At 37.2% G+C, this 19,439-nt stretch overlaps 1 protein-coding gene across 1 annotated transcript in view; it reads left to right on the top strand.

Moving 5' to 3' along the window:
• Positions 1-537: 537 nt before the first annotated feature.
• LOC145662173 (uncharacterized) overlaps positions 538-19,439 on the top strand; it is a 38,793-nt gene continuing 19,891 nt past the window's right edge. The window contains exons 1-3 of the mRNA XM_081727506.1: positions 538-692; positions 9,328-9,485; positions 16,580-16,715. Coding sequence (XP_081583632.1) covers positions 690-692; positions 9,328-9,485; positions 16,580-16,715 — 297 coding nt within the window. The 5' untranslated portion in view covers positions 538-689. The remainder of the gene's footprint in view (positions 693-9,327; positions 9,486-16,579; positions 16,716-19,439) is intronic.

Raw genomic sequence — 19,439 nt, 5'->3', positions numbered from 1 at the left:
TCTTTCTTTGGCCCCCTCCTTAAGGTGTTCCCCATTTTACTATTTTAGATAATCATTTAAAAGTATAAAAGTGAAATAAAAATATTACTTTTCAATTTGATGATCTATTGTAAATCTGCACACTCATCAGTACTATGTTCATTGTCTTTATGGGATAATATCCTATTTAACATATATTTAATATTTAAATTCAAAAATAAAACATCGATGCATAATATTTCTTCAAACAATTTTTAATATTTTGAAATATCAGATTTTCTGTAAAATTAAAGATGTTAAAATAATGGCTGGAAAATAAAACGTCATCCTGGGTACCATTTACGTCATAACATGGTAGCTTAAAACCCTTATCAAGATCCATTTATTCAGTTAATATTACATACATGAAAGAAATATATATTTCTTTAATTATACATGCTGTTCTTTTAAATTAAAACGAATGAAAATAGTAGAAATCCTATTACGCTAACAATGTAATCGTTGTTTCGTTAGATCTAATTCAGTACAGAAATATTTGCTGCGAATAGTTTGGTATTTCATTGTTTTAGTCTGCCAACAAAGATATATACAATTCCATAGAAACCGTTGAGTATTTAAATCTCGTGTTAATGTCAGGTATTCAATATTTTTTTAAAAAATAGTTTCTAAAACTCAATTACTGTCCAGATTTTTAATATCTACAGTAAGAAATGGTAAGATATATTAACTTCCTAATTTTATATTTGTCTGATTGTAGTCTTATACGCATATTTTTACGAATAACATGTCATTAGGCCTAAAATGATAATTTTGTTGTGCTGAATGGAAATAAAAGTTATTGTCATGCTTTTGCTTTGCAGTTACAATTTTACAATTAAAGGAAGGGTAGTATTTTCATTTTTTAATTTTGAAAACCAATTTATCACGATATTGCAGTTATTTTACTTTTGGTTTTGATGTTAAGTTCTCCTGTATAACATTTTACGTTATCTTCTATGTTCTAGAACACAAAAGTATTAGCCATTATTCGTACAAACTATACTAAAGTTTATAATTGATTCTTGAACAACTATAAGAACAATTATAAGATAATTATAAGAACAATTTCCATATTTGAATATATACATATATATAGGTGTTGTTGACTGCACGATAAATTATAGGGCTAGTCAAAAACCTAAATAACAAATGTGTCTTTTAGATTGAAATATGCTTAATATATTTAATAAGAAGGAAATCTACTTAAATCACGGGAAAAAGATGATTTCTCCAATGCACAATTTTTATTAGGTAGGCCTATAGTTTTGTATATGATTGTGCACTGGTGCACTGCTATGGGCATTTATTCCCAAGTAGGTCATCCGACTGGTTTTCGACAAAAAGCGTAATGAAAACGGGTTAAGTTCCAAAGTTGGGTGTCCGTTTGCAGCAAAATTTTTAAAATTTACAGGAAAGATATGGATAATTTGATCGTTTGTGCGCTTGATAATATATAAGAGTCTCGAAACAATGTTTATTTGTTATATATAAGCGGCTATAAAGCTGGGACTATACGGCGAGCGGAGGGAACTACTTGGCGCAAGGTAACCGAACAGTTGCATTGTGGGAAAGAAACGAGCATTTATGTTATCAACATGGCGAATGTACAAGGGCAATGATCTAACAGTTTTAACATTTGTGAAGCAATACGTTGATAATGAGCAAAATCTTTTTAAAGTTTGTGAAGAGCACGGATTAATTAACCTAATAACAAATTGCAGAAAGTGTGCAAAGGAGATAACAGCGAAAAAAACGTGGCGAAAGCGGACGCTCAACTTCGGAATAAATGCCATGAAAACTACAAAAGTATAAAAATCATCAATTTGTAGGACCGCTTTAAGAATGTATAATAGAGTAGGGTGCAGTAGAGTATGGTAGGAATAAGTAGGGTAAGTTGGAGTCGGGTTAGCTTAGGGTTAGGAAAATTTTGATAAATTTTGTTAAAAATAAAGTGTAATTTCTCGTCTCTGCGTAAGGATACCAAATGGAGCGATTTGGTTCAGAATACAAATACTCGTTACTTTCCCACAATTCAACCATGCGGTAACCTTGTGCGAAGTAGTTAAGCTTGTCGAATAGTTTCATGTTTAATAACCGCTTATAAAAAGTAAACAAAACATCCGCACTTCTTGCATATTACCAAACACACAAACGAGCAAATTATCCATTTCTTCTCGGTAAATTTTCAAACTTTTGCTACAAACGGACGAACAACTTTGGAACTTAACTCCTGCAACGTAAAAATAAATGAATGTTTTCAGATTTACGACTATCTAAATCAACTCTATCGAACACTGTAAAAAATAAAACAGCATTCAAACATTTCAAAAACAGTTTTTGAGGAGAAAATTGATTAAATAGTGTTTAAGTAGTGTGCTTCACCTATCCAAAAAGCGTTAATTCTTAAAAACAGTGTCTGGTATGACATATATTAAAAATACATCTTCTCTGCAAACACTTCGAAAACAAAGTTATATTACATTCTACAAACACATTTGAGAGTTGGAAAAATATTATCTAAAAGGGAGTGAATATGTATCATCTGGTTGTGTTCAAAGAGAATGGGTAATGTGTAAAGTGTCCTACATGTGTCTAAAAGGCGTTTCCTAATATTTTGTAGCGGAGGTAAAGGAAACATGGTGATTCAGTGGTAGAGTGTTCACCTCTACACAGCATCGTGGTCGTGAGTTTCCTGGGAATTGCACCGTTTTCTCCCACATTTCCATTTCATTAGTCTCTTCATAATCATTTACTTTTATCTTTCATCTGTCTCCTTTTCCTTAAAAGAAATCATTGTTCTACGTAAACTGAAATGTCATTTAATTTTTCTCTTGTGGTGAAATAGAGTGGTATAAAAGAAGAAGTATGTTGATGTGGATCTCTCATGATAACTTATAGATACGCAGAGTTTACAGGAATCTTGTGCTAGGTGGGCCAGACTCTGGGCAATAGATCCTTTCGTTGGTTCCTAAGGACGGAGTGGAAATACAATCACACTACAGTATAAGGTGATGTATTTATGAATTGTACATTTAACTAAAAGCAACTACTGAACAAATTTTCAATTTCAGAATTATTATAAACTAGTTATTATCACTCTCATACATGATAATTTCAGAGATTTTCATATAATTCCGTAAGACAGTAAAATACTTCAGTATTGGGTACAGTAAAATAGGTACAGTAAAATAAATCCAGACAAGCAACACCACACATACACCGGTTGCATAATTTGCAATTATACAAAGCTATGGAACCAGAAATATACAGAAAGTATCATCGACTTACCTCTTTAGTATGGTTAATTGAACTGAACTGGGAAAATAATAATTAAACATTTTATGCTAATAATTCCGTATTTATGCAACGAATAATAATCGATAACATACTCATAGACAAACTAATTAATATATTTTTTCTTCTCAATTGTTAAAATAGTTTAACAAAATATGCAAACAGTTTCCATTCACTATAATACAAATACTTATCAATTTAATGGTAATACCTAGAGCTGGAAACACCTGAGATGTCGGGTGGCAACGCTCATGCCGGAAACCTAGTTGTGGTGTATTAGTGTAAACTACGTACTATTAGAGAAGCAGTAGAGTGGCAGTGTGCAGCGAACTGACCAGACGATGATAGTGTAAAATGGGTGACCGATGATTTCCAAGTAGGGAAAATTATTTGCGTTCAGTCATGTGGTGAAACGTGGCAAAAGTGACAAGTGTCTTGAGCATGCTCGGAGGGCAGTGTCCGACTGATGATGATTTAAAAAATTCACGAATCAATGAAAGCGAACAGTACTTGGAAGAAATCCCTGAGTGAAGAATCCTACCGTGCATTAAAGCAAATTGTAACTGACAATAACCCTGCAATTGCAGTTCATGTGACCAGGGGTGCCCATCCCCCCCAAAGCTGATGGCGCACTCCCCCAAAAAACTAATAATCTCTTCCCTCCTCAAAACTCAAGTCCTCTAAAAACAATTGCCCAGTGTAGCAGTAGTTTTTATAGTACTAGTAATTGTTATTTTTGTTTTTTATTTCTTGTAGTAGTATTATAGAATGCTTGTAGTAGTAGTAGGGGCACTAGTAATTATAAAATGGCATTACTTTTATTAGTATACCTAGTCTTGGTAGTGTACAATACTAAATATGTTCTATAAGGATATTGAAGGGTATAAAAACTTCTACACACTGTGTATGGCACAGGTATTCTTTTTTTTAGAATTAGTAGTATTATTTTTTCTTTACAAAATATTCATATAATTCCCTTGTACATGAAAAGTAAGACGCAAGTTACAAGTTATTGAGTTTGATACCAAAAGAAAATGTTATCCTCGAAATTAGCCTACAAAAAGAAGTGATATCCAACAAAAAACATTCCTGTAAAAGAGCCAAGTACGAGTGGCCTTAAAAAGAATTGAAATCACAAAAATAGGCGCCAAGTTCTGGTGGACAACAGTTACAAACACTCACTGGCTCACTTCAAATTTAGATTTGAAACTTGGCTGTTGTCTGTATGGTTACCACTAGCTCACAATTATGTCAAACTACTTTATAATTTTCAACAGACAACATAGGCAAATTTCAAATCTAAATTTGAAAGTGATTCCTTGAGTGTTTGTAACTGTTGTTCACCAGAACTTGGCGCCATCCTTTCATATAGCAACTTGCGTGGTACTTCATTCATAGAGTTTCTAAGCAGGGGGTAGGTGGATTCATTCTCGAGATTAAAAAAAAATCGCATCGTGTTCCAATGTTATTCTGACGACTTATTCGACATTAGAGTAAAATTCTTCCCCAGTATTTTATTCCCCCCATTTTTTTCTCGATGGCACAACTTGCGCCATTCATCCCTCCTGTGGGCGGCTCTTCTCTCTTAAAACGAACCAACCTTTCCTTTCATACGGCTACTTTGCGCGGTACTTCATTCATCGAGTATCGAAGCAGGGGTACGGGGGTTCACCTCGGAAAATTTTTGAAAATTAGCTTCTCAAAATCGTGTTTTAATGCTATTCCGACAGTAAAATTGCTAGTTCGAAACTAGAGTAAAATCCCCCCCAAAATTTTTCTCAATGGCGCAGCTTGCGCCATACACCCCCCCTGTGAGCTGTCCTGCATGTGACGAAGGAACTCAAGAGTAATTGCAGCGTAGCTAAGAGTTTTGCGGAGCTACTAACATTTTGAACGGGATATTGAAAGTTCCTCTTTTTGTTTCCTCTGCCCATTATATAGAGTGGTCCAAAAGTGTGAAATCACACTAATACGTGATAAACACTGCAAAATATAACCAAAGTAAAACGTAGGTAGAAAAAAAAGGTATGGGAGAAAATGACGGAGGAGGACACATTTCAATGATGTCCGCTATTTTAAATTTTAAGCAGTTGTCTTAATTGAAAACAATAGCATGTCATGTATTATGTTAATAGCAAATTTCTGTAGAAATTACATGCATTGTTGTTCTTGCTCTAGCGTTAACTTTTACGAAGTTATGACTATTTCTTTGTTGTCTACCCAACAAAGAAGCTACCGCGTGCCGTAAACGTCGCCAACTCCTAGTGGTCTACTTGACGGTAAATGTCAATCATCGATATAGCGACACACTGAAAGATTGCGGCTGGTGTGTCACTAGAGGCAGGGTTTCGTCGAGTCGAAACAGACAACCTAAAATCGAGGTATTGAAGTTACCACCGCGTACCAACAAGGATGTTATTTCGGTCCACGCTCGTTCGATTCGTCGCGGAGAATCGCGAAGGGACCAACACAAACTATCGTCAGTCATGTGCACGAGGTTATTATTATATATTAATTTTTTCCTGGCGAATTGCTCCTAAAGTGAGCTTTTGATGTCAGGAGTAACTCCTGCCTCTACATCATGAAGTGAAAAATCTTGATATGAGTGCATATAATTGTATGAATTTAGATGAAAACTATCGCCAATCATTAGAAAGTGAATATGGGAGAACTATGAAATAAAGTAAATAGACGAGTGCCATTTTGTTATAGAATTACACATTACGAATGCATTTTACCTGATCCCAAACGGTTATCGTCGAATATACACGTTTAAAGGAGCACCTTCATTAGCCAAATTAAAACTTCAACGGTTTACCCTTCTATAAGCGATGTTTTATTAATGGCCTCCATGGCGTAGTCGGAAGAACACGCGGTTGGTAATCATAAGGTTGATGGTTTGCGTCCTCTCTGGGGTACTTTTTTATTTTTACTTTTTTAAAGTGTTTTCTAGACACACCTTAATGTAAACAAATCATACATATAGGCTAATTAACGTATTTTGGGGAGTAATTTTATGGTACGTTGGCATTTCGTTTCGTCTCTGCCGCTGGTAAAATAATTTTGAAAAGGGAAGTGGGGCCACCGCTGATCGTCGCTCACAGGGCCGCCAATTTTTGGCGATAAGTTGCTAGTTGCCCATCAGTGGTCCACCGATACTTACGGCATGGGGTAGTAATATAACTCACTGTTACAAGTCGTGTTCAATGTATCCCATTCTGATCGATTGTTAAAGGCATTCTGAGATCACAGTCACGCAAAATGTCGACTGTGATGTTGGATGATGCATCCAGAATTTGTTCGTTAGGATGCTGAACATCCAAATTTTCGCCTATGTTTAGTTGAAGGAGGCTAGTGCATCTTTTTCTTTCGAAAAAAGTTACAACTTCGCTACTTTCTGTTAATATTAGGTTCGGTTCGGTTAGTTTACTGCGAATTACTTGCATCATTGCATCATATTCCCTTATGTGCGCTCCCGATACTATATGCTGTAGATATATATATAGTATCTACAGCATTACGCATTACTCATTTCTACAACATGTACTATTAAATTCGTAAATGAAATACAACTCAATTACATTTTCGTTACTTCAACTCATTTCGTCTATAAATTTTCTACCTTTTACGTACTTTTGGCTCACTTAGGGAGGAGCTTGGTAGGAGTGCAGCAACCCCTAAAGGCTGCTACATCCTTATAATTACTTAATAAAATATATAAAAGAACATGTGTGTCAGTCTCTACATTGTACCAGATTTCTCGTTAAAAGCAATCAGAAGAGCCACTATATTTTGTACAAAGGTAAGTCTTCACTAGGTATATTCGCGTACGAAGCCGTTTTATCGATTTTCAGTTTGAGAGGGGATTGGGGTGATTCACACGCTTTGGCTGTTCAAAAAGTATAAATATCTCAGGAGCTCCTCAAACTAGACAACCTAAACTACTCTACTGTATTGCAGGTCGCATGCTGTTGAACCTTGAACAAAATCTTTCACCCCAAATAATTAAAGAGCCATTCATTATAATGCTGAACTGAAATATATTTAAGACTCTGGACTTCTTGCTCCTTGCTATTGAATTGAGATTTAGGGCTGAAAAATATAAAAATTAATGTTGACAAATCAGTAACTCATTTACAAATTCACAGGTATTTTGTGGCAAATATATTCGAAATTGAGGAAAAATATGATAAGTAGTCTTCCGTAAGGTGTGCATGTTGTTATACTTAATATGAGGGCAAGAAAGAAAATACTGGCAACACTCTCGCCATATTGCACTTATACTAGGGCGTTGTTATTTTCAGTGCATATAGTGGAAAGGTGGAGGTATTCATTGGATTCAGTCTCTCGTGCAGTATGTGTATGTGTGTGTATACAGGCGTGAAATTGGAGTACCTTAAAACTATATTTTCGTAGTTGCGCGCACAGAGCATAGATAAAAATTGAAACATCTAGTGGCAGAATTGCGAGAGATGCCTCATCACCTTACGGTAGTTCAAAGTTAGAAACCTTCAACTATTACAAATGACCATTCGGAACGTTACAAGCTCGAAGGACAGTCATTTCTAGAGTGAGTCATCATCTTAGGGAAAGCTTGGGCACGATCATATGAATCAAAATTGAGGCGAAAGATCAATGAATAGCACGACATTCGTGCCCAGACTGCACCCAAAACCCCCGAACAAATTGGGGAATATATACATACAATAGAGTTGGAAAGAAAGTCATTGCCACATATCCTTAAAATACATAATCTTTATAGTAGAAATTATAAACGTTTATACGTCTTCAGTTAAGACAAAATATCAAAGTCAAAGGTGCTTATATATTGCTTTTAGATGCTGATATTAGTGTACGATGTGGAGTGAGTCACATTCCAACAATTCCTAGAGGTCACACAGTGAATGACTCATTCTACTTTTGGTTCTTAAAATATCATCTTCATCCTAGTTTGCGGAGGAAACAAAACCAGTTTCAAGCAGTCCGCCCATTATTTGCTGCATGTAAATGCTCCGTATAGGTTTCAGGCCATTGAAAATCTCCTGATATTACCTGGACAATGTACTACTTGCTCATCAAATTTAGTTCAGCTAGTAGTATCAATACAAGGAGAACCGAATGTAGCTCAGTTTGTTATTGTCCGAGTTGGGTTACCAAATATAGCAATTTTTATTCATTTGGGCATGGATTATTCGCATACGAAATTTGGTGCAGCTCTGCCCAGTACGTACTGAGAAATAAATACCATATCAAGAAAGTCAAGTCTGTTTCTGACCGAGCCTGGCCATCAAGTATAGCGACCTTTATTTCTTAGACGTTGGGTTACTTGCTTACCTAATTTACCGTATTTACTCGTGTAATAGTCGCACTTTTTGTACTATTTTTTAATGTGAAAATCCAACTGCGACTATTACGCGAGGAAGGCTGCCACTCAATTATCGCTATGACCAAAACAATTTCGAATTTTGATACATATAGCATTGTGCCAACATAAAATGGAGGGTGGAAGTAGGTTACTTGATCTCTGTTGACAGATGGGTCACGATATTACGTATCAGTAAACACGAAAAGTTATTTTGTTCGGATAAGCGCAAGGTAAACAATTTCGAAGGAAGTCTCGTTCACAAAGACTGTAACTTTATGCAGAGAAATGTTTTAGCGAATATTTTTACTTCAAACTTAAGGTACGACTATTATGCGAAGGCGACTATTACGCGAGTAAACACGGTAGTTTAGATCCAGTCAGTAGTTACCGAGAAATAAAGCACAACGCACATTCACTCCCGGGTGCGTACAACAGAAGCTAACAGCTGAAATAAAGTTACAAATAAAAGGGGGCAATAGCTATGTAAAGAAAATAATTGAGAGCCAATAGGTTTCTACATGACCCTACTATTATCAGCTTACTTTTTTGTAGACTTTCCCATTCAGCAGTTAAAAGTATACAGTTAATCCTTACGGTTTGGCACTGTTCTTGTTACATTCTAATTCGACACTACTGCTCTTTCTCTGTAGAATATCCTAAATGTTGGAGGAGGTAATCAGGCTTTTCCAATTTTTGGAGGAGGTATTCAGCCTGTAGGAGCTGGTCCAATTTTTGGAGGAGGTGTTCAGCCTGTAGGAGCTGGTCCAATTTTTGGAGGAGGTCTACACTTTAATGTTAGTCTGCCCCAGTAAGTACTTTTACATAAATTCTACTTGGTTGCAACGTAAGTTTAAATTAGCTATCGTAATTATTGACTTATATGAACCATGAAATTCTTTATTCTCGGGTGAAAACTTAGCGAAAAAATGGTGAGAAATCACCAGGCCTAGGATTTATATGTGCTAACAAGTAGCTTTATATGTACGTAAGTACATATTAGGGTTGCTTCAATTTTCCCAGTGTGTTTTTTTTTTGGGGGGGGGGTAAAACCAACATAAGAAATATACAATAAGCCCTCAAAAATCTTCAAAAATATATAGTACTTCAAAACTTGCTTGAACCTTAATAATCTTAATGTGATTGTAATTACTTCCCTTAATCGTGGTTAGTGAATATTTAGTTTCAGAATTGGCTTAACATATGTATTTATCACTACATCCAAATATCATTAAAAACAACAACAACAAAAATTTTGGGAATTATGCATAAGAAATTCTGTTTTCGCTGGATCAAATTCGCTGTAAAAGTCTTCAACTACAATATACGAAGTTCGTTCGGAAAGTAAGTTCCGTTTGGCAATAAAAAATCAAATAGAGTACAGATAAAAAAGCAATGCATTGCACAAAAATCAATAACACTTACACTACTTTTCCATATAGCTCCCGTAATTTTCCAGGCATTTTTCATAGCGTGTTATAAGTTTAAGTATTCATGCATCATAGAATGTTGCCGCCTGTGTTGTCAACCATGTGGTAACATGTTCTTTTAACTCTTCATCGTTGTTGAAGCGCTTACCACCAAGGAAAGACTTCAGATGCAGAAAGAGATGGAAGTCGCTAGGAATGAGATCATGACTGAACGGAGAATGGCCAAAACGTCGTAGCCAAAGCTTTCAATTAGTTGTTTGGTCACATTCGCAATGTGTGGTCGGTCGTTTTCGTGAATGAAAACCATACCTTTTGAGAGCATTCCTTTGCGTCTGTTCGGTATTGCACATCGCAATTTCTTAAGCATCTCGTGATAAACATCTTTATTGATTGTTGCATGTCGTGACAAAAACTCAAACACTAAAATACCTTGTCTGTCCCAAAACACTGTGCACATGACTTTGGGTTATCAAGAATTGCTTTGGTTTTTCCTTTGTTGGGGACGAAGTGTGCTTCCATTTCATGGATTGTCGTTTTCTTTCAGGGATGCCATAAGCAACCCAAGTTTCATTCCCCGTAACCATTTGCAATAAAAATTTCTCGCCATCATCATGATAATGTGTCAAAAGATCAAGTGCGCTGCCCATTCGTTGTTTTTTGTTCTTTAGTAAAGGTTTAGGCACCCAACGTGTGCAAAGTTTACGAAAACCCAATTTTTCAGTAACAATCTCGTAAAGTACTGTTCGTAAAATTTGTGGAATTCAAGACTAAGAGCATTAATCGTAAAGCTACGGTTGTTCTCAATCCTTTATTCAACTGCAGCACCAGTTCGTCAGAAACCACAGATGGACATCCACATCGTTCTTCATCACGCAGTTGATCACACCCTTTGTTAAATTGTCGGACCCATCTTCTCACAATTGAATCATTCATTGCATTTTCTTCGTAAACCTCGCAAATTTGTCGATGAATGACACTTGGTTTTACGCTATTTGCATTCAGAACACGAATCACACATCTAATTTCACAAGCGGTGGGATTTTTGATTAACGCTGCCATTATAAACAATCACTACGAACGACACACAACACAGAGCGATTTCAAAATGGCGTCATTTCGTCCTTGGGGTATCACGGGGAAGCGGCTAAACCGTTTGAAATGAATTTTTGATGTAGTCACCACGTACTCCGAACCAAAATTTTGTCGTGTTACTTTGATTAAAATACGTATCCTAAAGTGCGGAGTGCTGAGCAATGTCAAAGTCAATGCGAAAAATTAAGTATTTGATGATTCTTTCAAGTTAGAATGATTAAACTTGATGTATAAACGCTCCGGTAAAAATAAGTGAACTCGTATTCCAGCGTTTTTTTTAGAATTCCTGTTTTGACAGGAAGGGGGCATTTTCTATAACTTGGAAGCATTGCCTATTGTTTCTGATCTCATCATGGGGAAACAGTTGACCAGTTTGATATGAATTTTGTAACATTATAATTAGTATCTACTTTGAGCTGTTTATAAGATATGTATGATCAGAAAACTCGCTCCAAAGTTATTGCGATCGAAACAGAGGAAGAGGTGGATAACGAAGAAAAATGAGCTAGTATAAGAATGATGAGATGGAAGGCCACTGGAGACTTAGATATGTCAGAATATTTGTTCAAGGGATTAGGACATAATACAATGAAAGTATTTACTCCACTTATTAATAAGATCTACCTGAGTGGAGAAAGAGCAAAGGATTTTCCTGATGTTACAATGATTGCATTACACAAGAAGGGCAAGCAAATAAGTGCAGTGATCACAGAACCATTAGCCTTATTAACCACACTGAAAAGTTTATTGAGTGCATAATGAACAGGCCACTAGAAATTAAGATAGAAGGGATGTTAACGGATGATCAATTTAGATTCCGGAAAGGAAAAGAAACCAGAGATTGCATTGGGTTGATAAGAATTATATTAGAACGAGTCTTGATATTGAAGTAAAGGAAAAGATACATTTGTACATTATTGACTGACAAAAAGCTTTCGACTGTGTCAATTGGACCAAACTTCTGAAAATACTCAAAGAAATCCAGGTCAACTGGAGAGACCAATGACTTATTTGCAACCATAGACGAACGGGTGAAGAAACGCTTGAATGATGGAGAAACATATAGGGTGAAGAGTAGAAGAGGAGTCAGACAAAGGTGTAGTATGTTGCACCAATTATTCAACATTTTCGTTGAATAATTAATGTATTGAGCATTAATGGAAATTGGAAATTTCAAGATTGGAGAGAGGATCATTAACAAGATCAGGTATGTATTTGATAGATTATTATACACAGAACCGAACAATTACTACAAGAGATGATAAGCAAAATAATTGAAACAGGAAAAATATATATAATGGAAGTAAAATTGAAAGTCATAAGAATATCACGTAGAAGCTCGGCTTTATGGGTCAGAATAGAACAAAGAAAACTTAAAAAGCTCGATTATTTGAACTATCAGGGACATATTTTGACGAGAAGCTTACCGCATCAAAGAAATCAGGTTGCCATAACCATAGAAGCATTCAAGAAGAAAAAAATCATTCTTAACTAGCAGATTTAATATTGGACTAAGGAAGAAGCTGGTCAAGTATATTGGACTGTATGGTTTAGAAACTTTGATACTACGAAAAGTAGAGAAGAAATATATTTTAAAACTGATAGCAGAGATGAGGACGCTTCTAGCCAGTATGCTTTGTAGGAAGGCCAATAAAACTGAAAACATCTTGCGAAGAAATTGCTTCCTTCATAACAGCCATAGAAGGAAAGATGAAAGAAAAGCGAAAAATGGGAAGAACACAATGATAGAAGAAAATAATGGGAGTTAAAAGAGGAAGCTGAAGTTCGAGAAATATCTATGAAACATTTCCGCTCCCAATAGAACCTAAAACCAATAGAAGCGTCATTAGTCCCAGGAGCTATCAAAGGGCAGAAGACATATATACATATACATATATATGTATATGTATATATTCCACCAGTTACGATCGAAACTGGTGGAACTTTCGTAATCGGACCAACCGTTTTAGCTCGACTTTGGTATAGCACAAATAATAAATAAAAATGCAACGTTGTCACGTCAGTGGAGGACAAGATGGAATGAAATAATCTGGAGCGTGAAATACCCTGGGCCAAGGAGAATAGAAAGGGGAGCAAATTAAAGAACAAAGCGTGCAGACCTATTTGCAGGGCCCACGACAGTGGCGTCTGTACCACAAGAGGGAGGGATAGGAGAGAGGAGATATACGAGGAAGACAAACAAATGAAAATAAGTCGTGTCGTTTACTGACATGTTTACTGTGAGATAAGCTTGCGGGAGGCAATATAACAACTGAAGTCGCCTGTTTCTATGGCTGGGTCCTATCCTTGATTTATTGATTTAGGTATGTGTGGAAGGAAGAGGCTAAGGGAATGGCTCAGGCTGCAAACGCCGAGGTCACAGCGGCTCTGTTAGGTAAGGTGAGGAGTGAGCAAGGCAGTAACCCTGGGCAGTTTAGAGACGGTAACCTCACGGCATTCGCGTGGTGGGACTGCGGAAAACAATGGAAAACCGCAGTCGGGATGAGTGGATCGTGTCATTCCTTGTGTCCATGTAATTGTCTATCAGTGGTGCTTGTTTATGTATATTTCTTTTCTATATGGTTATTATATTATTATTATTATTATTATTATTATTATTATTAGTAGTAGTAGTAGTAGTAGCAGCAGCAGTAGTAGTAGTAATAGTATGATTATGTAAATTGTGATTCGGGTCTAGCCAGTATATCGGTGTTGTTTGCTCAAGAAGAAACAACGGGTCAGCAAATCTAATTAACTGGTGGTCTGTGATACACTTACACAAAGTTGGCAAGGTCGCAACCTGTACGTACACAGATCATTTGTCTGAGTGAATTTGATCGTTTTCACCAGAGTGCAATGATGGAATTAGTACATAGCAATCGGAGTTACCTGTGCCACGCGGCTATTTGTTCGTGTGGTGTCTAATGCGACCACTCTGGATGAATTGAAAGTAGTTCTGTGCTATCGATTTCACCTGTGACACGTGTATTTTGAGGACGTGTAATATATTCAATGCAAGAAAAATCTGAAATGGTGCTCCTTCATGCAGCTGGAATGAGTCAATTGGAAGCAGCAGCAGAGTATCACAGGCGTCATCCAAATCAGGTAGCACCGTCCCACTAACTCATTTCGATACTCATGTGACGCTTTAAAGCCACAGATAGCGCTGCGGACAGGCCTCGTTGTGGACTACCACGAACTGCAACATCCTGCGACATGACTATTGATGTGCTTGCAAAGGTGGCAGTTAGTCCTCAGAGACCAACACGGAAGATTGCACAAGAGGGGTCCATATCTCAGAAGTCGGTCTCCAGAATTTTATCAACGGTATCATCCTTACAAGATACATTTGGTACAAGAGTTACATGGAGATGACACAGGCAGACGAACAGACTTCTTTGAGTGGTTTCACCGGACACGAACAAACATCCTATGCTAGAGGCTGAAATTCTATTCAGTGATGAGATAACTTTCCACTTCAACGGCACAGTCAACAGATACAACGCTGTGTATTGGTCTTGCGAGAACCCTTACATAGTTGTTGAAGCGCACAATCAAGCCGATCCGCTAGTGAATGTGTGGTGTGGAATACACGGCAACGTCATATTAGGGCCCATGCTTTGCCCGATATTTTAACATCAGACAAGTATTTACATTATCTGCACATCACATGACAGCCGTATCTGGATAAAATGCCTTCGGTATCGCGCCATGTATTTTATTTTCAGCACGATGGAGCACCGCCACATTACGGCCACACAGTGCAACAATGGCTCAACGAGGTGCTTCCTGGCCGATGGATTAGTCGAACGGGTACCGTGGAATGGCCGCCCGGATCACCTGACCTCACGCCATTAGACTTTTACTTGTGGGGGTATCTCCGCGGGTAAGTCCGTTGTGTATCGGAATAGGCACAGAACAATGGAACAGCTGCAGGAGAGTATTCAAAACGTGTGTAGAGCAATAACACCCCAAACACTCCAGCGTGTGCGTGGTAGTGTGCAATGCCATATCTGTTTGTGCCACCACCAGGAGGGACACAAATTTGAGCACCTATTAGCATAGTGCCCAGGACTGTTGCCTCTGGAAGCAAGTGCCGTGCGTGCCTGAAGTATGTATATTTCTTCTCCCTCTTGTGGTGCTGACGCCACTGTCGTGGCCCTGCAAATAGGTCTGCTCCTTTGTTTTTTTAATTTGCTTCCCTTTCTATTCTCCTTGGCCCAGGGTATTTCACGCTTCAGATTTTTTCATTCCATTTGTCCTCCACTGACGTGGTAACGTTGCATTTTTCTTTATTATTGGGTGCTGTATCAGTGTCGAGCTTAAACGGTTGGTCCGATTACGAAAATTCCACAATTCCACGAAAATAAGCACTCCACCCCCTTAGGATATGCAATTTCCTGTACTTTTAGTTGCAACCTAAGTTGCAAGGAAAGTACGTATACAAAATTCAAGATTCTACGCTTATCAATGTCGGAGATTTGTTGATACCCGTGTCAAGTTAGATCAACCACCAACACTAAAACGACTTATCTCAAAATAATGGGCTATTTATGGGGTAATTAGTTGCTCTAATCCCAATTTTTGGGCTCCTACTGTTTGGCGGGAAATCGGAATCAAAATGGGCGGGTGTAGCTTGACATCAAGCTAGAACCCCCCATACGGTTACAATGGTCGATCGAAAAAATTCAAACGCCAGAATTATGGGTTATTTATGGGCTAATTAGTTGCTCTAATCCTAATTTTTGGGCTCCTAATGTTTGGTGGGAAATCGGAATCATTTTTGGACATATTGTTTTTCACTTCTTCTCATCCTATGGGGGCTAATTGTTTTTGGAATCATTTTTGGACATTTTGGAATCATTGAGTCTAATAAGTTTTGGATATATTGTTTTTCGCCTCTTCTCATCCTATGGGGGCTATTTGTTTTACTTAAACGACATCAAGACTGCTACTATTCATCTCGGCGACTTTGAAAACTATGAATTTAACACTAATATCGATCATTTAAGATGATTTTTGGGATCTTGTTTGTGTCTTACCTCAATAGCATATTTTTCCAGATTGTATGTTAATATATGTGTATATCCACTGAAGCGAGACGACTGCAATTTCTTTTCTATTATCGAATTTTGCACTGCAGTACTAATAGTCTAGTATTTACTGTTCATTCGTAAATGATTCAATAATATGAATTTCGAGATGAATACAAGCAGCACCATGGCCTAAAAATAGTTCAACGTCCTATAAATCAGGTAACGTTTGATTTCGTGTTTTTAACTTTTTGGTAACTATCTCTTTGTATACATGAAACTGATTTACCTTTGTAAACTATCTCATAGTTAAAGTACAAATTGATTTTTCTCTACTATTTTCTATTCAGATCAGTTTCACAGTTGGGCAGGAAGGTAATAGAGAGTGAAGGCCCGCTTCAAGCTGAGCGAAACCATCTGCGTCTGCTTAAGACAAAGTACAGGAACGAACTGCGTAGCCTGCTGCGCTTGTGCAAAAGAAGACAAGTATGTATCGAGTAAATTATACTTCAATTTATGCAGTAGTTTCCTTTATGCAGTTATTCTTTACTAATGATATAAGTATACTGACTAACCAGAACATTATGACCACTTATTTAATATCTGGTATGTCTATCTTTGGCAGAATAGCAGCAATGCTGTTTGGTATGGAAGTAATGAGACATTAGTAGGTGGCTGGATGCACACCATATCTGCACACAACTGTGAATATTTGGAGGGTGTCAATGAGCTTGGATTTGACATTCAATGACATCCTAAAGGTGTTCAATTGGGTAAACATCAGATGAGTTTGAGAACCCTTACAGCAATTAAAGGCCACCATTACGCTCTTCGGACAACTGGAGAATAACGTTGGCCTTGTGATAAGGTATTGTCCTGCCAAGAGATACTATTGTCCGCTGGAAATACGGTCTATATGAATAGGTGTACGTGATCAGCAATGACCTTCTGATAGCTACGGCTGTCGTGGTGCCCTCCACATGAACTATTGGGTCCATGGATGACTATATAAAGGTTTCTCAAGTCATAATGAAGGCGCCACGGACCTGTCATCCTACTGTTCATGTCTCGAGCAGCTGTACCCTAAATGAAAACGAATTCCGAGCCGATGATTGACGCAATAAAAGCTTCATTGTAATTCATCGGACCACACAATGTTCTGCCATTGCTCTGAGAATGACAATACGCACGTACACATTCTATGATGCCGTGCAGTTAACATTGACAAATGTGTGGGATGATGAACTGTATGCGCAGATATACTCGTGTTTTGTTCTGTTAAAGTCTCAGAACTTAGATATACTGTTAAAATCTACGATTACTTTCCCACAGTTTGCGTTCTACGCTGTTATACAACCTTGAAAATCTACGATGTTCGACATCTCTACTGAAGTGTGGCCACCTCATATCTAGTGATTTGGAAGACAATAACCACGGCAGCTCACTAACACCCCGTAAGTCACGGTGTTTCCGAGATGCTCGTTCCCAGCCGTCTGCTTATTGCAATCTGGTCCGAATCAAACTCTCATATATCGCTGACCTCCATTATACGCACAGACATCACATTAATTTATCGAGTAAGACCTTTGTTACCGTCTGGCGAGCAGCTACTCTGTGGCTCGTGTGTCTCACGTCAGCCCAACGACTTCGTTCAATAAGTAGCAGATGATAATAATGTTTTGGCTGGTCAGTGTATGTGTTTAAGCTTTATACCTACGTTATTTTACCACTGTTGATTTGCAAACGAAATATACGTGATAAATAAAAGGAGTTTTGGTATTTGTAAATTCAGCCATATCTTCATATATTTGCTGTACAAAGTCCACACTACTCTGCAACAAGGCGGTAGCTATCTAGATAGAACAGAAAGAAGTAGGTATTCTTTAATATTTATTAAACAGCTATTTCCTAGGTCCCATATTTAGAAGCACTATTAGATTATCTATCATTTTGAGTAATTTCAATTCTGATGCTATTACTTCATAAATTTTAATAAATTCAAGTGGTATCCTCTTTTTTTTTTTCTTTCGGAAGTTCCAGTTCAGAAATATTTTTAAAGCTCAAAATTTGTTCAATCAACAATTACAAAATGATACTTTTAGTTAATGATTATTTTAATAGTAAGGTTAAAGCAAAGCTAATTTCATTTTAATGTGAAGTATTTTAGTTACTTTTTCACAAAAAATAAATCTAATATTCTGAATTAATTTAAACATCCAAATAAACACAAAAAAATTAGAAATGCGGAAAATTTAGTTAAACATTGTATACATAAAGCTGTGAATACTATGGGTATCCGAAAATACGATTTGAGATTAGGACATCCATTTTCCAAGCCCATTGGTGTGGATATCTTTATCGAAAGTAACTAAAAGGCGGTCCTAATGGAATGACAAACTCCTTTCCAGAAACGCCGAAACACTGGAAGAGCTATACACTATGCTATGCCACACTTACTTCAGTACAGTGTTGCCAGGTCTAGCATAATGATGCTAGTTTTAGCATAATTTACATGTCTTTAGCATCTAGCAACTTGCTTTTAGGATCCTGCCAAAATCTAGCATAATTTCAGCAAGTTTATCAAAAAGCCGCAAAACCTGGAGATGAGAAAGAAGTTGGTCGTGGGTAGAAAAAGAACGGCAGAAATGTATCCTCTCCCATTGATTCATACAGTCGGTAAACCATACAGGCAGTCTTATTGTTCGAAGCAAGTTCGAAACGGCGGGAGGTAATCTCTTTACCGATGCCTTTAGAGAAGGGTCTTGGGAATAAAATCAATTTAGTGTTTCTGAAAATGAGTTACAAAACGAGTGACTTAAAGGCCTTTCGCCATGTGTTTGACCCGGTCCATCCCAGAGATACATTATTGTATTTTTACTTTTTTTCTAGCTCCACCCAAGGTTATTCAGAATAATTCCAAACTGCGAGTCTGGCAACGACTACACCAGTTTATTTGAGTTTAAGATTTGGTGCGTGAAGTATTGACACTTCTACCCTCGTACTCTTGCGCTCTGCGTATTTTAAGTTACATTATTGTATCTCAACTTCGATTTTCTTTTTTAAAAAACTTTTGAATTAGTAATTATGAGGATCTAGCATAATTTGACCGAATCTAGCATAATTTCAATCAGGTTTTGGAATAATTCCGAGCTGTGAGTCTGGCAACGCTGCTTCAGTATTAGTGTTGCCTACGAGACAATACGAGACAAG

The sequence above is a fragment of the Thermobia domestica genome, chromosome 10, assembly GCF_964235325.1.
Source record: "Thermobia domestica chromosome 10, izTheDome1.hap1.1, whole genome shotgun sequence".
Classification (NCBI taxonomy): domain Eukaryota; kingdom Metazoa; phylum Arthropoda; class Insecta; order Zygentoma; family Lepismatidae; genus Thermobia; species Thermobia domestica.
This window is presented reverse-complemented; position numbering and strand designations above follow the sequence as displayed.